The 24421-nt window shown below is 40.6% G+C and overlaps 1 protein-coding gene across 1 annotated transcript in view; it reads right to left on the reverse strand.

Annotated features, from left to right (window-relative positions):
• The window catches only part of LOC140206387 (BMP/retinoic acid-inducible neural-specific protein 3-like), a 227177-nt gene that overhangs the window by 78567 nt on the left and 124189 nt on the right, over positions 1-24421 (reverse strand). Inside the window, exon 4 of the mRNA XM_072274752.1 lies at positions 9303-9408. Coding sequence (XP_072130853.1) covers positions 9303-9408 — 106 coding nt within the window. The remainder of the gene's footprint in view (positions 1-9302; positions 9409-24421) is intronic.

The following is a 24421-nucleotide window of genomic DNA, read 5'->3' on the forward strand; positions in this document are numbered from 1 at the left end:
GATGTATATAAATGACTTGGATAAAAATGTAGATGAGTGGGTTAGTAAGTTTGCAGATAATATGAAGATTGGTGATGTTGGAAATGGTGTAGAAGACTGGCAAAGAATACAACAGGATATAGATCAGTTGCAGATATGGGAGGAGAAATAGCAGATGGGATTTAACCTGGCCAAGTGTGAAGGGTTGCACTTTGGTAGGTCAAATGTAAAGAAACAGTACACTGTTCAGGGGAAATCCCTTTTCATTGGTGATGAGCAAAGGGATCTTGGCGTCCAAGTTTCATAGGTTGCTGAAAGTGACTACACAGGTTGATAGGGTGGTTAAGAGGCCTTTATTAGTCAAGGCACTGCGATCAAAAGTCAGGAAGTTATGTTGCAGCTTTATAAAACTCTAGTTAGGGTACATCTGGAGTATTGCAACACACACAAAATGTTTGAGGAACTTGGAAGGCCAGGCAGCATCTATGGAAAAGAAGTTACAGTCAACGTTTCAGACCCTTCAGTAGGAACTTCTGGAGTATTGCATACAGTTCTGGTCATCCCATTATAGGAAGGATGCTGAGGCATTGGAGAGAGTGCAGAAGAGGTTTACCAGCATGCTCTCTGGAATACAGGGCATGTTCCATAATGAGAGGTTGGACAAACTTGCACTGTATTCTCTTGGGTGGCAGAGGCTGAGGGGAATTCTGGTGGAAGTTCATCAGGTTATGAGAAGCATAGATAAAGAAGACAGGCAGTATCTTTTTCCCAGGACTGAAATGTCTAATACCAGAGGACATGCACCTAAGGTGAGAAGGTGTACTTTCAAACGAGATGTGAGGAGCAAGTTTTTTATGCAGAGTGGCGGGTGCCTGGGGTAGTGATAGAGGCAATAACACTGAGACTTTTAAGAGATGTTTAGACAGACACATGAATGTGAAGAAAATGGAAACATATAGACATTGATGTAGGCAGTAAAGATTAGTTAGTTGGTTGTTTGATTACTACTTTAATTGGTTTGATACAACACTGTGGGCTGAAGGACCTGTTCCTTGTGCTGTATTTGGTCTATGTTTTATGTTCTATGAAATCATGCAGATAATCCCCATTAATCACAGAAATCTCCATCAGTCATAAATAATAAAAGGGAAGACAACCATGCAGAACAGAGACCAGTACAGCACAGGAACAGGCCTTTTATTTCATGATATCTGCACTAACTCTGATGTCACTCTTCCTAAATCTATCTATCTGTACATAGTTGATGTTCCTCCGTTCCCTGCCTGTTCATGTGCTGATGTAACTGCCTCTTAAACATTGTTCTTGCATCTGTTTCTACCGCTTCCCCTGGCAGCAATTACAGGCCTCATAAATCTTTAAACTTTCATCCTCTGATCTTGAAGCTATGCCCTCTAGTATTTGACAGTGACATTGTCTGGAATAACAGTAGGAAGCTCCACAATTGCAGAGAGAAAAAGGAATAGTACCATAAAACCCAATGACACAGAGTTCGTAATTGAAGTAATAGAATCATAGCTAGGTACAGCATAGAAAAAGGCCCAAGAGTCTACTGAATCTCTGCCAATCACCCCGCCTACCTGTAGTAACTGCACTTGCCTGCAGTAATTACAAAAGCATTGAATGGAAAATACGCCAAATGCAGTGTAATTACTAGAAACAGTTAAAGGGAATAACATACATTACAGTGCAATTGAGAGGAATAAACTTCACCAATGGTATTTTACGTTCACAGAAATAACACAAGGAAGCTCAGACCATCACGTTGCCAATAATAACAATGAAACAAAGTAATCCCGGTGACACCAATGTGACTGATATAGAGAAACAATGCCAATGTTACCGACCGCTTAAGATACTGTTGAGGGGATGATGTAGCAGAGGACAGACACAGTGGTCAAGGCTCTGCACCGAGCCTGACTCTGTGGTTCAGAGGGAAGGGTGTAGGGCAATGTAATTAGTGGAAAGTACAGAATTCTCAACCACCAACATTGGGTTGGGTTTCACTCTAACAGGCTGGTCTGACATGGTGAGGTAATTACGAAAACAACTTTTGTGTTCATTTTCTGGTTTTCAATAAGTGAGTTGCTACCATTTTTTCTTTTTTTTTTGGCGTGTGCGTGCATGCGAGCGTGCGTCCATGCGTGTGCGATGTTGGCGGGACTATGTCTTTTTTCATGCCTTTACAAGGCATGGAGAAAGAGAGAGAGAGACTGTGTGGAGCGCCACTCCTCACACAGACATTTCACAGTATTTTTCCCTTTTATTTTACGAGATCAAGTTGTGATCTCGACACTCAACCTGGCACTGATGGAAAGCGTACTCAGGAGTGGACCCGACTGGGTTCTAAACCAGGAACCTCCGTTCCAGAGTCCAGCGCTGATATCATTGCACCACCAGCCAGCCCACTACCATTTTTTCTTAAACATAAAACACCTTTGCACTTTTATTTATGAAAACCCGATACTGGTGATGCCAATGCTCTAGGACAATTCCCGAGTTATTGAACATGATAGCCAGTGCAATTGTTTTGAAACTGTCAGAGTTTTGGGACCAAAATGCTGTTGCTTTGTTTGTTCAAGTCAAAAACCACTTCACACTGTGAGAAATCTCTGCCGGCAACACTAAATATTTCGATGTGGTAACGTTGCTCAGCAACTCCATAACTGCGAGTGTGGTGTGTCTACCAGAGCACCCGTGTTAACGTGATAAACACCAATTGTGAAAACTCACCTTTCACAGACTTAAGGACTATCAGAGTCTGAGCACGCCAAACAGTTGCTCTCCTTGCCCAGACTCGGCAATGGTAAGCCATCAGAGCAAATGGGAAATCACCACTCTTGTTTTATTTTTAAAGAACTCTTCATGCCTGATCAAGTTCGTATAGCCCTCGCTAGTGCACACATGAAGGGAGCTTGCTAAAGTTGCTGACAGTTTATGCTGTGCAAGGCAGTGGTCCATCATTCCTACTTTCTCGACTCCAACTTACGGATGCTTGCAGCTGCGAAACAGATGACGCCAGGCTTTTAGCTCTCTCACTTTGCTACGAAGACTAGGATGTGCTGACCCCTTTGCAGCTTTGACAGTGCCAGTGCTTTGGGACATTGGAGGTCTGAGAACGCCATGGGTTCCAGCTGCCAGAGTTGTCTACTGCTCAATATGGACACCCTTTCAGGGCGATGTTTCCTGTGCAACACAGGTACTCAAGTGTGATGCCAGCATCCCCGATTGACGAGAAGGCAAGGAGTGATGAAACCTCACTGGAGGCTGCCAATGGCAGCAGGATCCAGACTTACGGGACACAAGGATTGGCACTCTTCTTCAGTCAGCCGTGTTACACATGGGACTTCGCCCCAGCTCAAGTGGCTAGACCTCTGATTGGTGTAGATTTCTTGTGTGCTCAATCTTAAAAATTGCTAGCTTGTGGATGTCAAGACTTTCGGTTGTTACCCTGCTCCCCCAGTAAGTCCCCCACATTGACTCTGTCAAGTGCGTGCACCACCGCGTGGGAGTTACTCAGCTGCTGGGTGAATTCCCAAACCTCACCGAGCTCACGTTCTCCACCACAGTCACAAAACATGGTGTTGAGCACCACATTCCTAGAATTGGCCCAGCAGTCCATACCCGGATGCATAGGCTAGACAAAGAAAAGCTGGCAATTGCAAAAGCTAAGTTTGCCAACATGAAAGACTCGGCATTGTACACTAGTCGAACAGCCCCTGGGATTCATCCCTCCATGTGGTCCCTAAATCCATTAGTGGCAATTACTGATGCTTTAACAAGGCCACCACTCCTGATCATAAGCCAGTCCCACACATCCAGGACTTTTCACCACGTTTAGCCGGAAAGTTATTTTTTTCCAAAGTTGATCTAGTTAGGGGCTACCATCAGGTGCCTGTGTGCTCAGAGGACATTCCCAAAATGGCTGTGATAACTACTTTTGGTCTCTTTGAGATTCTGCACATGCTGTTTTTGGGCTGAAACATGCAGCACAGAGTTTCCAATGGCTGATGGACACCGTATTAAAAGATTTGAAATTTCTTTTTGTTTACCTGGATGACATACTTGTTACTAGTGCATACAAATCCAATCACGTATCTCATCTCCGCATACTTTTTGAGTGCTTAAGCCAATACGTGTTGATTATTAACCCTGCTGAATGCCAGTTTGGGTTGTCAAGCATTGATTTTCTCGCCATCGCATCTCTGCAGAAGGTGCAAAACCTTTTCCATCAAAAGAAACTGCTATTATCAATTTCCCACCACACCACACTACTAAAAAACTACAAGAGTTATTAGGCATGGTGAATTTCTATCACTGCATCACTCTGTGAGCTTCTGAACTCATGGTTCCCCTGTATAGTGTGCTTAAAGGCAATACCCTTAATCACATGCTTGACTGGTCAGCGGACAGGACTAGAGTATTTGATAATGTCAAACAAACTCTTTCCAAAGCTCCCCTTTTGGCATACCTACTCCCTAATGCAGCTGTAACCATTACTACTGATGCTTCAGACTATGCTGTGGGTGCTGTGCACGAACAGTTGGTCAGAGGCGTGTGGCAGCCGCTCGCCTTCTTCAGTGGGCAGCTCCAAACCCCCCGAAAGGAAGCACAACATATTTGACCGTAAGCTTCGGAGTCTCTATCCGGCTGGCCACCATTTTCGTTTTCTTTCAGAGGGTTGCCATTTCACAGCATTCCTTGATGACAAACCTGTCGTGCATAGCACACATTTAGTCTACATGGCTACAAGGCACACAATATGTGAAGTAAGGTAGATGAGTTTATACTCTGCAAAAAATTGGCTGGTATGATATTGTGGGCACCAGGGGGTTGTGGTTGAATGTAGATCGCAACTGTGACCAAAACATCCAAGGACACACATTGTATTGATATGTCAGACTTCTGGGCGGAAGGGCATGGGGTGGCTCTGTTGTTAAAAAATGAAAATGTAGGAGTAGCAGACCGCACAACCTAATTTATATCGGTGGTGCACAAGTGGAACAGGTCAAAAGCTTTAAGTTCCTCGGGGTTAATATCACAAATGACCTGACTTGGTCCAACCAAGCAGAGTCCACTGCCAAGAAGGCCCACCAGCGCCTTTACTTCCTGAGAAAGCTGAAGAAATTTGGCCTCACTAATTTTTATAGATACACTGTCGAAAGCATTCTTCTAGGGTGCATCACAACCTGGTATGGAAGTTGTCCTGTCCAAGACCGGAAGAAGCTGCTGAAGATGGTGAACACAGCCCAGCACATCACACAAACCAATTTTCCAACCTTGGATTCACTTTACACCGCACGCTGTCAGAGCAGTGCTGCTAGGATAATCAAGGACACGACCCACCCAGCCAACACACTTTTCGTTCCTCTTCCCTCCGGAAGAAGGCTCAGGAGCTTGAAGACTCGTACAGCCAGATTTAGGAATGACTTCTTTCCAACTGTGATAAGACTGCTGAATGGATCCTGACCCAGATCTGGGCTCTTCCCGCCAAATATCCGGATCTGCCTCTTTTCTATTTTCTATTTATGATCTATAATTTAAATTTTTAATATTTACTATCGATTTGTACTCCAGGGAGCACGAAGCGCGGAATCAAATATCGCTGTGATGATTATATGTTCTAGTATCAATTGTTTGGCGACAATACAGTATGAAGTATAAAGTATAAAATGTATCCTTAGGAAGAATTGACAAAGGATCAGAAGATGTAAAATCCTTGTCAGTAGAGTGAATAAAGTGCAAGAACGAAAATATGTTTGCAGGCTCTTAAAAAGAGCTTTGTTGTAAGAAAGCAGCATCCATCATTGAGGACTCCCACCATCCGGGCCATGCTCTCTTCTCACCGCTGCCATTGGGAAGAAAGTACAGGAGCCCATACCACGAGGATCAGGAAAACTTATCCCTCAACCATTAGACTGCTGAACCAGAGTGGGTAACTTCACTCACCACAATACTGAATGATTCCACAATCTAGGGACTCCTTTTCAAGGACTCAACAACTCATGTTCTCAAGGTTTATTACTTAATTTATTGCTATTATTTTGTTTTTTTGTATTTATACAATTTGATGTCCGTTCCTCATTAGTTGTTTGTCCATCTTTGTGTGCAGTTTTTCATTGGTTCTATTTACTGTGAGTGCCTGCAAAAAAATGAATTTCAGGGTAGGATATGGTGACATTTATGTACTTTGATAATAAATTAATCTTGAACTTTGCACGTTGAACAAGGACTTAGGACAGTATATATAGGCTTCCCAATGGTAAAGAAGATGCAGAGTACAAATTACAACAGAGGATAGGAAAACACGTAAAAGGGCAATGCTATGATCACTGTTCCCTCTAAACTATATGGGTGCATGGCTGCACAGTAACTGAACTGCTCCCATGCACGTGGCCTTTGTTGCCGTGCAGCTGGAATTTTTAAAAATATAGTTTTATATAATTGCCACAGGTTTTTAAGGCTGTGTAAAAATGGAATTCTGGTGTTATGCAATGATCCACATTTGATCAGGGGGCTTCAGATAATAGTTACTAGGCAGTGACCATAATATGATAGAATTCACCCTGCATTTTGAGAGGGAGAAGCTAAAATCAGATGTATCAGTATTAAACTGGAGTAAAAGAAACTACAGAGGCGTGAGAGAGGAGCTGGTGAAAATTTATCAGAAGGGAACACGAGGAGTGATGATGGCAGAGCAGCAATGAAAGAAGCTTCTAGGAGATGCAGAGTCAGCTCATCTCAGAGAAGAAGAAGTATTCTAAAGGGAGGACAAAGCAACCACAGTTGACAAGAAAAGTCAAAGACAGCATAAAAGTGAAAGAGAGGGCATACGATATTTCAAAAATTAATAGGAAGTTAGACGATTGGGAAGCCCTTAAAAACCAACAGAAAACAGCTAAAAAGTAATGACGGGAAAAAATATAAAGGCAATAATATAAAAGACGATAACAAGATTATTGTTAGTGTTTTTCAGATACATAAAGAGTAAAAAGCATCATTGGACATTGGACCACTGGAAAATGATGGTAGCAATGGGGAACAGAAAATTCTTGATGAACTGAATAAGTATTAAGCATCAATCTTCATTGGGGCAAACACCAGCAACATGCCAGAAATTTGAGAGTGTCAGGTGTCTGAAGTGAATATAGTTGCTATGATGCAGGAAAAGTTGCTTGGGAAGCTGAAAGGTCTGAAAGATCTGGTTCACCTGGACCAAATGGACTACACCCCAGAGTTCTGAAAGTGGTAGCTTGAGATTATGGAGGCAGTAGTAGTGATCCGCAAGAATCACTAGATTCTGGAGTAGTTCCAGTGGTCAGGAAAATCACAAATGTCACTCCACTCCTCAAGAAGGGTCGGGGGGGGGGGAGGCAAAAAACAGGAAACTAGAGGCTAATTAGGTTGACTTCAAGTGGGTCTTTTCTGATTGCCTGTTGGTGACTAATGGTGTTCCACAGGGGTCACTCAGGTTCACTAATTTCCATATGATACGTTAATGTTCTGGATATGTTGATGATACAAAAGGTAGGTGAGGAGCAGGCAGTGTTGAGGAAACAGGGAGGACAGATTAGGAGAAAGGACAATTAAAGGTGGTAGATTGAAGAGTGTAGAGAAGTGCATGGTCATGCACTTTGCTAGAAGGAATAAAGGTGTGGTTATCTTGCAGATTGAGCTGGTGATGAGGAAGGCGAATAGAATGTTAACATTCATTTGAAGAGGATTAGCATATAAAAGCAAGGGTGTAATGCTGAGGTTGATAAGGCATTGGTAGACTACAGTTGGGGTACTGTGAGCAAGTTTGGGCCCCATATCTAAGGAAGGATGAACTAGCATTGGAGAGGATCCAGAAGGAATTTACAAGACTGATCCAGGAATGAAAGAGTTGATGTATGATGAGTGTTTGTTGGCTCTGTGCCTGTCCTCACTAGAGATTAGAAATTTAAGGGGGATCTCATGGAAACCTACCGAATATTGAAAACCCTGAAGACAGTGGACATGGACTGAGGTTTTCAATAGAGGGCACAGCTTCAGAATAGAAAGATGTCCCTTTAAATCAGAAATGAGGAGGAATTTCTTTCACCAAAGATGGTGAATCTGTAGAATTCACTGCAACAACCATCTGTGGAGGCCAAGTTTTTGGGTATATTTAAGCAGAAGTTTATAGCTTCTTGATTAGATCGGTGCCAAATGTTAGAGAGAGAAGGCAGCTGAGTGGGGTTGAAAGGAAAAATAAATCAGCCAAGATTGAATAATGAAGCAGACTTGATGGGAAGAATGGTCTAATTCTGCTCCTATAGGCTTGTTATTAATTTTCAGAGAGTCTCAGAAAATACAACCGAATTTATTAGCTTCAAAGTTTAAAGATCAAAGTTCAAAGTAAATTTATTATTAAAGTACGTATGCAGTCTGTCACCATAGACTACCTTGAGATTCATTTTCTTGCAGGTATTTACAGAGAAATAAAGGAATGCAGTAGAAATTATGAAATTCTGTGAAGAACAAAGACGGATGAGCAATCAATTTCAAAACAAGGCAAACCATACAAATAATTATAATAAATAAATAAATTCTGATAACATGAACTGTAGAGTCCTTGAAAGTGAGCCTATAGGTCTTGGTTGTGCTAAGATGCAACAAAAATGTGTTTCAAAATGCTTCTATTATACTATATTTTAACTTACTAATAAACCAATAAATATACCTTCATATACCTTTTCTAATTTAAATCATTTTGCTGATTGGAATTTGGTTGGTAGTGTGTTTGAAAATATTAAGTTTTCTTGATTAGCTTGGTTCCAAGCCGTCAAGTTGGCAGCTTCTTTTGTATGGAGGGCATGTTTAAAAACTAAAATGTATTCAAAATTTTACATTACAATGGCTCATGATTGACTCACAGGTGTGCAGTGACTTTTAGTAAGATCATGAAAAAAACAAAATGGGTGCAACTGAGGGCACATTTGCTCTAGAAATCGCAAGCAGAAAGTAACAGTACAGAAATTAATCAAAGCATGAGTTTCCTGTAATTGTGCTACTCAGATACACATTGTATTGCTATAATCCTGCACTTTTAGTATTATAATATATCTTATGAGTCCCTGAATTATTCATGGTTATACATGGGGACTCCAGCAGTTGCTGCTGATGTTATAGGAATAATACTAAGTCACGCAACAGCCAGTTTTAAGCATGAATAATTGAAGAAGGCTCCAGCCACTGCAACTAGTCATAAGGGAGTAAGGGACAGTGCACATCAACTGCTACAGGGATAAAAGGAGAAATTTAGCAGCCGCACCTGTACTGACCTTGTAAGTGAATTTTGTTCTCGGGGCTTTGTACCAGAACTGAACTAACAGAGTCCAGATTGTCATAGTTACTGCATCCAAGAGGTCCTGTTCTGGTTTCCGTTACCTGGACAACCGGAAAAAAGAGACAATTTGTCAGTGAAAGCCTTGTAACATTTTATTCCTTTGCCTTTGCCACAAATTTTCACTTAGATAACATGGTTTGTACATTCAATTCATTGAGGAAATTTTAATTTTTAATCCTTAATGGTGTATATAAAAATGTAGCTACGTGGTGAACCATCTTCTATTGTACACATTTTTAAATAACCGACCTTTCAGTTTTTGCTGTTGACTTTAATTAGCCTTTAATTCATTTGTATTTTTCACTCTGCTTATAATGGAACAGAGAGGGTTAATGCAACCTTTTATTTATAGTGCAAGCATTATCAGCCTGCAGTTCACAGCTCACCTTTGCAGTAGATAGGTAGAATAGACTGTAGATCCAGACCACCTGTTTTCAAACCTCTCCATGGTATGTCCTTTCCTCGGTCACTCAGCATCCTATCTATCTGAGATGTCTCTTGATTCTCCATTCCTGACTAGTTAAGTATGCCCAAATTTAACCATTCCATTATTGGAAATTTTGCCTTTAGCTTCCAGACTTGAAATCTTTAAAATTTCCTCCTCAAGCATTGTTAGGTCATTCCTTCCATGAGATATTTCCCTTCATTTTCTTTGTCCCTCCTCACTCAGAATTTAAGAAGGGCAGAAATAATAGGGGCAGGAATCAACCATTCGGCCCCTCAAGATTGCTCCAAAATTCAATAAGACATTCAATGACCGGCTACATCAGCAATATTTCCCCACGTCCCTCGATGCCTCCCACATCCAGAAATCAATAAAAATTAGTTCTAAATGCAATCAACAACTCCATGGAGCTCCACAAAATATTCTAAAAATTCATACCTTCTGATTGCAGTCCCAGATAGACCTATCCCTCATTTTGAGACATGGTTCTAGACGCCAAAGTCGGACAAGCATATTTACTTTCTATATTTACTCTGTGAATTCCTCCAATAATTTTCCATGTTTCAGCAGGTTTTCATTGTTCATTTTACTGATTTTCAAGGTATAGAGGCTAAGCATCACAAAATGAAAGATCTGCTTCCCAGAACAAGTCTGTTAAATCTTCAGTGCACTCCTGTAATAAGTATGTCCTTATGGGATATGAATGTCAGAGTGAAATACAATACACTAAGTGCAGTCTCACCAAAAAATATATCTTTACTCTTGTTTTCAAATCCTCTTGCAATAAAGTCTAATGCTGGAGAACTGGAGGATAGCTGCTGTTTAAGAAAGGCTCAAAGAATAAGCCAGGAAATTATAGGTGGGTGAGTCTGACATCAGTAGTGAGCAAATTATTGGAAGATATTCTAAGGGACCAGAAATATAAGCATTTGGATAGACACGACTGATTAGAGATAGCCAACATGGCTTTGTTCATATTCAAATTCAAAATAAATTTATTATCAAAGGACAAACCAATCTTATGGAGTTTTCGAGGGGTTACCAGGACAGTTGAAGAAAGAAAGGCAGTGGATGTTGTCTACATGGACTTTAGCAAGGCCTTTGACAAAGTCTCACATAGGAGGCTGGATAAGATAATTCAGTCACTTGGTATTCAGGATGAGTAATAAAGCCGATTCTTCATTGGCTTTATGAGAGAAGCATGAAAATGGTTGTAGATGGTTGTGCATCTGACTGGAGGTCTGTGACTAGTGGTGTGCCACAGGACTGGTGCTGGATCCATCGCTGTTTGTCGTCTGCAGTATATCACCCATCTGGATGCTGATGTGATTAACTGGATCAGCAAATTTGAAGATGACACCAAGATTGGGAGGGGGGGGTGTTAGAGGACAGTAAGAAAGTCTATCAAAGCTTGCAGTGAGATTTGGACCAGCTGGAAAAATGTGTTGAAAAGAAGCAGATGAAATTTTATGCAGACAACTGTGAGGTACAGCATTTTGGGAGGACAAACCAGAATAGAACTCACACAGCAAATGGTAGGGCACAGAGAAGTGTTGTGGAAAAGAGGGATTTAGGAATACATATCCATTATTCCTTTAAAGTGCTGTGACAGGTAGATCAGGTCATAAACAGACGTTTTGGCACACTGGCCTTCATAAATCTAAGTATTAAATTCAGGAGTTGGAATGTTATGTTGAAGTTGTATAAGACCTTAGAGACACCAAATTTGGAATACCGCGTGCAGTTTTGGTCACATTCCTTTTGGAAAAAGGAATTTGACAGAGGTATACAAAATTATGAAGGGCATAAATAGGGTTAATGCAAGTAGGCTTCTTCCACTGATGTCGGCTGAGACTAGAACGAGAGACTAGTCCTTTTACTGTACTGTAAATGCCCGGGTGGGATAGAATTTGTAAATGTGCTCAGGAAAGTTTCCTTAATCAGTACGTAGCAGTCCCCGTGAGACAGTGTGCAATACTTGCTCTGCTATTAAGTAATGAGACAGGGGACGTGACAGAAGTTTGTTCAGGGGAACACTTTGCAATTAGTAATCAGAATGCCATTAGTTTCAAAGTAAATATGCCAATAGATAAGTCCTGTCTGCAGGCTGAGATTCTAAATTGGAGAAAAGTTAACTTTGATGGTATCAGGAAGGATCTGGCGAGTGTGGATTGGGACTGAATATTTTCTGGCAAAAGTGTACTTGGTAAGTGGGCAGCCTTCAGTAGTGAACTTTGCCTCTCTGATTGGAGGCTTATGAATAGCGGAGTGGCACAGGGATCAGTGCTGGGTCAGTTGTTGTTTGTCATCTATATCAACAATCTGGATGATAATTTGGTTAACTAGATTAGCGAGTTTGCGTATGACACAAATATTGCGAGTGTGGAATGAGCTACCAGAAGAAGCGGTGGGTGTGGGTTTGACTGCAACATTAAAGAGAAGTTGGGGTAAGTACATGAATGGGAAGGGTATGGAAGTGTATGGTCCAGGTGTAGGTTGATGGGATTAGGCAGAATAACAGCTCAACATAGACTAGAAAGGCCAGAGGCCCTGTTTCTGTGCAACAGTGCCCTATGGCTCTACTCTCTAACTCTATTCTTTACCTTCTTAACTGCCAGGTATGATAAGATTCAGTGATTTGTGTACAACATAAAATGTATTGTTTGAAAAGTAAAACATGCAGGATTTCTAAGCTCAGAATTAATGTTTCAGATCTTTGACCTGATCATTTGCCCACTTCCTCTCTCCACAGATGCTGCCTGACCCAACCTTCTTAGTTAGTTTTTTCTTCCTTTCAGATTTCTTGCATTTTTATTGACTTTTGAATTCTTAAGACATCACTTTATAACCATTGGCAATTGGCCCTAATGTCATTTGAATTGTTTTGGTGTCAATCTCTTCAGCTTCAAAATGCTCCTGTGAAGTGCTTTGAAGCACTTTTTGCTTTGTTAAAAGTGGCAAAGAAATGAATTGCTGTTAGTTTTGTAATGGAGGGAAGATTCTTCTCTAATGAGATTATTTTGGAAAGAATGTCTGTAAGTTTTCTCTCCGAAGACACACCTGGCATCTTTATTTGATTAGCTTCCTGAGAACATTTTATATAAATACTTAACTCTGCTTATTATCTAAGCAAAATGGTTCCACACATTTACCAAGTAGTTGTGAGTTTCAGGGCATATTTCAGAAAATATGCAAGATCTAAGTGATCAACAAATTGACAAGCTTCTGTACTTAACTCTGAAAGTGATCTGTGTAAATCACAACATTCAACCTTCTTCCTGAACAGTCCTCCAAACGTTAATCAAGGTCTCCCTGAGATTTATTGCTTACATAAATAAATGAAACTTGGAATGACACAGCATGGAAGCATGCCCATTGGCTCATGAGTTTGCATTGACCATTAACCAGCCATTTACACTAATCCTTCACAAATCTCACTTTTTTCAACTCTCATTCACATCATGTGTTCATAGAGTCACACAGCACAGAAACACACCCTACAACTCAATTGGTCCATGCCAATCTTCAATTCCTCACACTCATCATCGATGATACGCCCCTTCAGAATGTAATTCCTCAGTAAAAATCACCTCCTACTCAACTCCAATGAAGATAAAGCCATTCTACTCAATCATTGCTCTTGTCTTAAAGCAGTATATTTTCATTCAAATGTCTCCATTGCAGGTATATCCCACCTTGTTTAGAAAGACCACACACTTCTGCAGTATGCCAAATATTGACATGCAAACCCTCTTTCTTTACATTTCAATTTTTTAATTCTATGGTATGGTATTTCTGATCTAAGGATATTTTCTACTGCTGAACTCCTGATTATTCTGTCACTGTCACTTCAGCATTTATTTCTGCACTTCTTCAGATTGCACGACTATCTTTACCCCATTCTCTGGTTTTGCACTTGTTGCTGTATTTAATACTACCATGGATAATGTTTATGCTCTGAGCTTCATAGGCAAGGAATCTCATTGCATCTTGGCATATGTCACAATAAACTAATCTGAAACAGTATCTGCACTGATCTTATCTTTACTAATCAGACTAACCTCTCCCCTCTGCATCACTGGGTATCCAACCAAACTGAAATACATCACAGAACACTTACATTTTCAGCTTCGGTCACTTGGCAGCCACATCTCTGTCTTGGTTATTGGATCAGGGCACTAGTTTCTAGTTATGCAAACAGTTTGCCTGTTTTGTTGTGTATCGTGTGCATCTCCGATCATAACACTAGTGGAAGAATGAGGTTATGCTGCAGAGGGTGTAGAGGAGATTCACCAGGCTGTTGCTGGGATTAATTATAGGTAGAGATTGGATAGGCTGGGTATTTTTCCCCACAGCGAAGTAGGCTGAGGGATTTCATGACCTAGGTATGTAACATTATGAGAAGAATAAATATAGTAGATAGTCAGAAACTTTTTCCCACAGCAGGGACATCAAAAACAAGAGGGGATAGTCTTAAAGTGAGAGGAAGGTGTATTAAAAGGAAACTGAGTGATTTCTTTTGTTTACACAGAGAATGCTTGATTTCTGAAATTCATTGCTAGAGGAGATGGTGGAATTAGACAAAATCTCTGTATTAAGAAGCATTTGGACAGTCACTTTATGCAAGGTATAGAAGGATACTGTTCTAATGCAGGCAAATATGGTTAATGTTGATGTGCAAAATGGTCAGAGCGGACACGGTGGATCAAAGACACAGTGGATGTCTTTGGGCTGTGGAACTTGATAACCCTATGTATGCTGTGTTTATTCAAATACAGAGCCTTTAGCTTGGTCAGTTTAATATTTTCCCTTACCCTGCCCCTTATGTTAAAACATCATCTCCCTTTCTGTTACAGTGTACTTCCCAATTGCCAATATCCATATCCCCATAATTGCCTTGTCCTTTTACTATAACTTTCTAAAATTCCCTGTAAAAACCTAAATCCTTGTTCTCCACCTTCAAGTGTGTAGTGCAAATTCAATTTTCCAGCAGGCAGATCACTGCTCGAATGAAGCTCATCTCAATGGAGCAGCTTCTCCTTTCCCTAGTCCTAAAGAAATGAAACCCACTTCTCTCACCCCTTTCTCTGAAATTGTTGAGTCAATCCAATTTTCACACAGTTCAGAATGGTTCAAACAGTAATCAGGAGATAACCCTTATGTTTTTGCTTTTTAATTCAGACCCTAGCGGGCCACACCCCATCAGCAACCTTCTTTCTTGGTTTTCTAACAATGAAGTTGACCCTTAACTGGATTATGAAATATGGATCTTCGCACCTAATGTTCCTACCCTGCCTACTGCTGCCCCTAAACTTGGCACCTTGTGGAGAAAACAGCCTTTTTGGACTAACAATGATGGACGTAGAGAACAAGTTATAATCCCCTGTACCACTATTAAAATGCCACTCTGTAGTTTGTAAGATGCTCTGGGTACTTTGCTCAAACTGCTTGCAGCTCTTGTACTCTTTCACATAGGCTGCAAAAACCTTGCTCCTCTGTGCCACTGCGAGAGGCAAGGTTCCCCCAGTTGTATCTCCCCCATATTACATCGCACCTCTTGTCCCCATCCGTTGACCAAAACTTCAGTACTTAACCTAAGAGGTGTGACTGTCTCCTGGAAGGAATTGTCCATTTACACTCCCCCTGTCATTGATGCATTACAGCTTCTGAATTTCAGACTCTAGACAATAAATTCCAACCCAAAGTTCCTCGAGATGCAGGCACTCCCTACAGATTTAGTGTCTGTAGACCGCATTAGACTCCACCCGATCCCACATGCTGCATCTACAGCATGTCACATGTTCAGCCGTATCTATTATCATTTAGTTAAATTAACTTTTGGCAGCACAGTGATGTCTCATAACACCAGAGACTCAGATTCAATGCTGACGTTGATTGCTGTCTGTGAGGAGGTTCCATATTCTCCCTGTGACTGCACAGGCTCCCTCTGGGTGTTGCAGTTTCCCTTCACATCCCAAGATATACAGGCTGGGAAGCTAACTGGTGGCTGTTAGTTTACTCCAGTGTGTAGATGACTGGCAGCATCAGACAGGAGTGGGACAACATAGGGTGAATGAAATGTCTTTCAAGTAGGATTAATGTAAATGGTCAGTGCAAACTTGGTGGGCTGAAGGGTCTGTTTCTGTGCTATATTTCTTTATGAGGCAGTAATTTGATCATGGTAATACTGTATTGGATAATGCTTTGCACTTTAGTTATACTTTTCTTTATAAATTATGAATTAAAGCAACCTGCTTTAAGAGGGGAAAAATATGCAATGCTCACTTGCTTGTTAATGCCGTACCTCTCAATTAAATCTTCTACACCTCCCCTCCCTACATATCAAGCTCTGACTTTGGGCTGACATCACTGGTGTTTACCAATGAATCTCTGTTTTAGCTCTCTCTTTGTACAGAGTATCTTTCCCTCATTTTACCTAATGTCTATTCTTCATCAAAACTGACCTCTGCACTTTGTCAAAATGCTGCAATGTATAAATATGTACCAATCCATCTTTATTTCATGCATTGATGCTCAGGCTGGTAATAGCTGTGTTCACCATCTTGATAATAATCAGTTGAATCATAGACCTAAGAGGAATGTGGGAGGATTATAATTATTCTTGGTATATGTTACAGTGGCATTCTATGGGATTAATTTAGCAAATTCTTCTCTTTCAAATCTTGTAAATTATCTATTGATATAGGCTGCATCAGGTGTGACTACTTTTATATTTGATACATAGCATATGAAGATGTAGTCTGCAAAGCCAAACAACATGAGCCACACAAGGATATAGATATAATCAGGTATTGATAGACAAGCAACAGATGAAATTCAGTGTTGAAAAGCATACTAGAAGATGGATGTGATGACTCTGGCGAGGGTGTGAAGATACTCATCAGGATGTTGCTCAGATTGGAGGGCTTTAGTTATGGAGAGAGATTGGATAGGTTCAGCTTGCTTTCCCTGGATCAAAGAACACTGAATGGTATATCAAAGTGAGAGGCACCGATAGGGCAGAGAGTCACAATCTTTTCCCCATGGTCATGGTGTCAGAAACAAAAGGGGATAGGTTTTAGATGAGAAGAAGTTTTAAAGGAGAACTACATTCTTTCTACACAATAGATGGTTGATATTTGGAATATGCTGCCAGTGGACTTGGTGATCACGACATTTAAAAGACATGGAGGCATTTGAACAGGCAAAGCCATAGAAGGACAAAGGGCTAATGCAGGCAAGTCGGATTAGTGTAGACAGACAAGATGATTGACATAGATAAGATCATAAAACAGAGGAGCAGAATTTGGCCCATCGAGTCTGCTCTGCCATTTGATCCTGGCTGATCTATTTCCCTCTCAACCCCATTCTCCTGCCTTCTCCCTGTAACCGTTCCTGCCCTAACATCAAAAATCTATCAAGATACAGCAGGCTGAAGGGCCTGTTCTGTGCTGTAAGTCTCCACAACTTTAGAACAAACTAAGGAAAAAACATTAGGGATCCTGTTATAGAGACGCCACTGTAGTGTAAAGCGTAGCGGTTAGCACAATGCTTTACAGTACCGGGGACCCAGGTTCAGCTCTCACTTCTATCTGTAAGGAGTTCATACATTCTCCCCCTGACCGCTTGGGTTTCTGGCTTCCTCCCACAGTCCAAGGATGCATAGGTTGGTAGGTCAATTGGTCATTGTAAATTGTCCCGATTAGGCTAGGATGAAATCGGGGGATTGCTGGCTGGTGCAGCTTGAAGGGTGGGAAGGGCCTACTCTGTGCCATATCCTAATAAATAAATAAATAATGGGAACAATATGCACGAATAAAGCAAGGAAATCAGGGATGCCAATGAACTGAAGATTTTGCAAGAATAGTGGCAGCAAGCAGATGGTGCAGTGTAATAAAAGGTCAATATGAAGCTGAAATATTGAGGTAATTTTGGCACTTTATAAATCATGTAGCAGTCTGTGTTCAGCATAGTGCAAAAATATATTTCAGCAATTGAAAGGACAAAGGAAAGATAAGACAAATTACTGGGACAGAGGCATACGGTTATTATGTAAATTAAGCATAGGGAAGAAGGATGAGCTGATCTAATTGGTGTTTCTTCAGATTCTAAAGGAACTGGACAATTTAGATCATGACAGCTGAGTATAATCAATGGATATTATCTCCACATGAAGAGAGTAACATTCAAAATTAACCTATGGAAACAATATTTCATGAAGTGAATTATTAACCCATGGGACATATTTCACAATGATTGTGGCAGCGATTAACATTGATTTAGTTACGTGCTGATCAGATATTTTTCATTCATGAAGTAACATATTGAAAGCAGTAATTGCAATATGATTAATCCAAGATACAATATGTAACATTGGAGCATGCCCATTAATGTTGGACCTGATTAGCTTCCCACCTCTCCGACTAACAGCTGTTCTGCCTCTCTCTCCAGCTCATCCATCTTAACCAATCCGAAAGCCTGCTCCATCCACCTCTCCGACCAATTTCATCCAATAGCATGCTCTCCAAACTCTTTCATCAAATGCCTTTGCCCCACCTGTATCTTTAACAGCCTGTCAAGCTCATCCTTCATTTCCCTGCCACCCCACATCCAGCCCCTGTATATCAGCCTAGCCTATTGATCTTTCAATCAAACAACCTGATCCCAGCAGCTCCATCTGAGGGGCCAGCCACACGCACCCCCTTCTGTCATCCAGCCCCACACATTTCCTTTCCCCAAGCCCATTCCATCTGTCTTCATCTGTCCCTGCCTATCACCCCATTCAGCAGCCTGACCAATCATCTTGTATCAAACTCTCCTGAACCATCTCTCTACATAGCAGCCTGTCCAAAACCATCCGTGCCTCCCCGCCAGCAGGAAGGCATGATCGAGCACCTGGAAGAACTGCTATCTCACAGCTCCAGGAATTCAGTTTCATCCTGTATCGCAGTGTGGCCAGTGGGCAGACCACATCTCCTCCCTGCGTGCCCTCGTTTCCTCCTTCATTTTGAAAATCAAGTTGATTGTTCAGTTAATTGATCTTTATTAATTATCAATGGTGTGGATGACTGAAAAGAAAATCTGAGGGAGTGAGTAGGTGACAGGAAAGTAAGTGGAGAGATGGGATGTGTTGTGTTTTTAATATTTCAATAATATTTGAGTAATCAGAATCAGGTTTAAAATCACCAGCATGTGTCATGAAATTTGTTAACTTAGCAGCAGCAGTACAATGCAATACATGATAATAGAGAAAAAAATAAATAAGTATATCAATTACATTAAGTATATATATGTATATTAAACAGTTCAATTAAAAATAGTGCAAAAACAGAAATAATATTTTTTAAAAAGTGAGGTAGTGTTCATGGTTTCAATGTCCATTCAGAAATCAGATTGTGGAGGGGAAGAAGCTGTTCCTGAATCAGTGAGGGTGTGCCTTCAGGCTTCTGTATCTCCTTCCTGATGGTAACAATGAGAAAAGGGTATGCCCTGGGTGATTGAGGGTCCTTAATAATGGAAGCTGGCTTTCTGAGGCACCGCTCCTTGAAGGTGTCTTGGATACTACGGAGGCTAGTACCCAAGATGGAGCTGACTAGTTTTACACATTCTGTAGCTTCTTCCGATCCTGTGCAGTACCAACCAACCCTTTACCCCCCCATACAAGACGGTGATGCAGCCTGTCAGAATTCTCTCCATGGTACATCTGTAGAGGTTTTCGAGTGTTTTAGGTGACAAACCAAATCTCATTAGACTCCTAATGAAACATAGCCACTGTCTTTCCTTCATTATAGCTGCATTGATGTGTCGGGATGAGGTTAGATTCTCAGAGATCTAACCAGGAATTTAAAATTGCTCATTCTCTCCAGTTATGAACCATTTAAGAGGATTGGCTTGTATTTCCTCATCTTACCCTTCCTGAAGTCCACAATCAGATCTTTGGTCTTACTGACATTGGGTGCAATGTTGTTGCTGAGACACCAATATATATACATCTTATATACAGTTTATATATTATTTGATTAAGTATTGTTTGCTTAAATAATTGATATATTTAATTATAGGTTATATGTAAAAACACATTAATTGTACATGTCATCATTCTACGTCAGGGGTCCCCAACCTTTTTTGCACTGCGGACCGGTTTAATATTGACAATATTCTTGCGGACCGGCTGACCCGGGGGTGGGGGGCGGGTAGGGTTGCCAAAGGACAAGAGTAGCAGTGAAATACATTGTGTTTGCCCAGAGAAAGACTACAATGACCATGAAGCCTTGCACAGGCACCAATGCGCATGCGTGTATGCGCCGATTTTTTTCCTCTCTGCAAGTCATTTTTGTTCTTTCTGTTCGGGGGGTGGGGGGTGTTAATCATGACCAGAATATAGGTGATAAGTGGCTAATACACTCAATTTCATTTCTAAAAGGGTTTATTTAACGAATTTGATATTAAACACACAGCACATATTTTCCTTGCATGAATATAGTGATAAGTCAATTATCATGGGAGGACAGGGGAGCCTGAAGTAAGTGTTTAATGAACTTCCAGTAGAAGTGGCAGAGGCAGGTTCGATATTATCATTTAAAGAAAAATTGGATAGGTATATGGACAGGAAAGGAATGGAGGGTTATGGGCTGAGTGCAGGTCGGTGGGACTAGGTGAGAGTAGCGTTCAGCACGGACTAGAAGGGCAGAGATGGCCTGTTTTCATGCTATAATTGTTATATGGTTATATAAGTCACTTATAAGTCAATAGCATCATAACATTTTAAGTAACATTTGGATATTAAACACACAGCACATATTTTCCCCGTATGAACATATAAAATTATTGGAACACACCAATATCGCTAAATCAGTGGGAGCCCTGGGCTTGTTTCCCTGCAACAAGACCGTCCTATCGAGGGGTGATGGGAGACAGCAATACTCGAAGGGGGTTCCTTATGTCCAGTCTGTTCCGCAATTTAGTTTTCATTGTATTCATTGTGGAAAACTCCGCTTCGCAGAAAAATGTTGGAAATGGAAGCAATGTTTTCAGTGCTTTCGTGGCTATCTCAGGATACTTAGCCTTGACTTTGATCTGGAATGCCAGCAGAGATGTTATGTCAAACATACTTTTCAGCCCGTCGTCATTTGCAAGCTCGAGGGGTTGATCTTCTTCCCGCGCTGACATGGATGACGAGCGGGTAATGACCTTGCATGTGTAATGGCTCAACAGTGCATGACAGGGAATGAGGAAAGGTGCAGCTGACTCATATCGCCAAATCATATCGCTTCCTCGCGGCCCGGTAGCACATGCTTTGCGGCCCGGTACGGGTCCGCGGCCCAGTGGTTGGGGATTGCTGTTCTACGTGATACGTGCATGACTTCCTTAATCCAAATACAAAGTTACACCCATATTTTCGAACTCCCATGACTTTGTTTGAATTAGTTTAATGCTTTGAAGTTACCAAACATAATATTGGTGATGAGGCAGTTTCAAAATGAACCTGAAACAGCTACCGAGCTGTTGAAAGTACAGTGAGATGTTTGAAATGAAATAAAATGCAGTGAGGAATGGTCGAATTATGAGATGAGTGTGTTCTTCAGAAAAGAAGATTTGAGTGTTTAAAAAAAATGTAAGAAAATGGAAAAATTCACAGGTTTTTAAAGAGTGAGTACTGGATGATAATAATCATTTAAAAAATCAACATGGCTGTTTATATCTGAAAGATTGACAAGTTTCATTACACAATGGGTAATTGGCTCATGTATACTGAACTATTAGAACAGTATTTTGAAGCCAATGAAAAGTCAGTGCCAATTTTGTTTAGTGTATTTGGTTTAAAGGCGTGCAGTTTACTTTGAAGTTTGACTTCTCCAACCAAACCATCAGAATTGAGCTTTGGTACTGTTGTCAAAGTGATGCAGGAACACTTAGAACAAAAGCCATTGTTGATTGTAGAATGCTTTAGATTTCACCTGCATAATCAAAAGAAAGGGGAGTCGGCTTCAGCATATGTGGCTGAATTGAAGAGATTGAGCATCGTCAGTTCGGTAATGGGCTTATTGATACATTGTGAGATTGTTTAGTTCCAGGAATCTTAAAAAAAAGTACTGTATTTAAAAACAACTCCTAACTGAAGACAACTTATATTTAAAAATAGGTGGAAATCACTGTTTCAATGGAAACCACAGGCGGGGATACAATTGAGTTGCAGTCGGGAATGAAAGTGAGTGTGAACAAAACTGCAGCATCTAAACAGAAACCTGCTTCTCTGAACACATTGTGTTACCATTCTGTCATAGGTGCACATATACAAAACAAATGCAGAATTAAAGGCAAAATTGCAGAAAATGCAACAAAGTAGGACACAAAGAGCACGTCAGGTAGTCAAAAATAAATGGCCTGCACAGAGAAGAGAAAAAGATAAAAAATCATGTTGCAGTTTCAAAAAGAGCTGTTAAAAATCTGATGACAAGAGTGCCACAGAATTGTGCAGCCTTGAGATTTACAGTGTGAAAATGAATAATAGACAGTAATATAGCTTACATCAAAAGTGAACGGCAAATGAATTAAAATTGAATTGGACACTGGCTAAGTCATTCAACAAAATGAATTTTCATGGCAATTCAAAGGTATTAAACTGAAGCCTGCAGATATCCAATTAAGAACTTATACTGGAGAAAATTCCCATGGGAATGACATTTGTAGTTGTGAAGTACAACAACCAACAAGTCACATTGAGCTTGTGGTAAAAACAGAAGGACCATCATTATGAGGGTGTGATTGGCTGAGACAACTATACTTCATTGGAGATTCATTCACAATTTGCATGCCACATCCCCTGCAATGAAACCACATGAAAGTGATTTAATGAAAGGTACTGGATGATGCATAACTGTCTCCACCCTGAACTGTTCTCCAGCAGAGGGAAAGCAGGTGTTGGTGCCAGCCTCTATGCCTCTGGCTGGAAAGCATATTGGACTAAAGAAAGACCATGCTGCTCAGAGGAAGTGTGAAACTAATGAAAGCAATGGTCTGACTACAACAGTTTTTGTAGGCAACATATCTGAGATAGCTTCTGATACGTTAATCAGGCAGTTACTTGCAAAATGTGGCTTGGATTTAAGCTGGAAGAGAGTTCAAGGAGCTTCAGGAAAGCTGCAAGCATTCGGCTTTTGTGAGTATAAAGAACGAGAACCTATTCTCCATGCATTAAAATCATTGCATGAACTTCAACTGGGAGACAAAATGCTGCTTGTAAAAGTAGATGTGAAGATCAAAGCCCAGCTGGATGAATGGATGGCGAAAAATAAAGGAGTCAATGGAGATAGGAAAACAGAGGATTCATGAGATGATGTGGGTGAGGAAATCAAGAGAAGAGATCAGAACATAAAGGGAGCGATAGAAGGATTAATAAGAGAATATCTCCAGTAAACTAAATTTACCTTCCCAAGATCAAGATGCACAAACCAGAAGAAGAAAGGTGGCTACCACAGTCAGAACTCCTTCCTACTGCCTCAGTTAACTCCTACAACCACTGTGGGGAAGGTTCCAGAACCTGAGATTGCTTCACAGTAACAACTCTCACCTGTCAAGCAGAGCGATTCCCCATGTCATGAAAGACGTTATCCCACAAGAGTAAGAAATCCACCACAGGATTAAATCTTTAGGCCTGAATGGGACAATTTAAAATTGGCTATGCTGTGAATGTATTAGTATGGTAGTTGTATTATATAACATACTGTGTATATAGTTGAGATGCATTCTCCATTGAGTTGGAGTTTAAAGCTAAGCAGGAAGAGTGCTGTGTATTTAATATTTCAGTAATATTTGAGTAATCTTGTATACATATATATTAAGTATTCTTGTTTGTTTAAATAATTAATGATAAGTTATATGTAAAATACATTAATTGCATATGTCATCATGCTACCACGTGATACATGCATGCCTCATTTAAAGTAAAACTAAGTTACACCCATATATTCAGACTCCCGTGTCTTTTTTTGAATTAGTATAATGTTTTGAAGTTACAACATGTAACAAGACTTAATGGGCCAAATGGCCTCTTTCTATAACACTAAGTATGTAAGGTATGGGACACTCTTCCCCATCTAACAGATTAATTGCATCCTCCAACTGTTTAACTCTACTGATCTCTTAAACAGGCCCCTACTACTCTCATCTAACTTCCCTATCTAGCTCTTTAATGAACAACCAGTTGCACCTGCCCTCCATCTAACAACCTTCCTCATTCACCTTTCTGTAGAATACACTACCTCATCAATCCACCCCCAACCTTTCACCATTTTACTCCCAACCCATTGCCTTACCCAGTGTTGTGTTCACACCTCCTGACAAATTCCCCACAACACATTTATTTTATTAAATTATCATTGCTTTATCGTGCCTGTTTGAGGTATATAGTATTCTATTATCTGACTCAGTCAGCAACTTCTAGGCTGCTGGGAGTTAAGAGCCACGTTATTGCTTTTTAAAGAACAAAACACAAAGTTATTTTTAATGGGGCACATTATTTCATAGGGTGCAGCTTCTCAAACATGGCACTTAATCCATCCAGGCAAGTCCCTAAAGACATCAGTTCTTTAAGCAATTCCCCTTGCACT

This window comes from Mobula birostris, chromosome 12 (assembly GCF_030028105.1).
Source record: "Mobula birostris isolate sMobBir1 chromosome 12, sMobBir1.hap1, whole genome shotgun sequence".
NCBI classification, from domain to species: Eukaryota; Metazoa; Chordata; class Chondrichthyes; order Myliobatiformes; family Myliobatidae; genus Mobula; species Mobula birostris.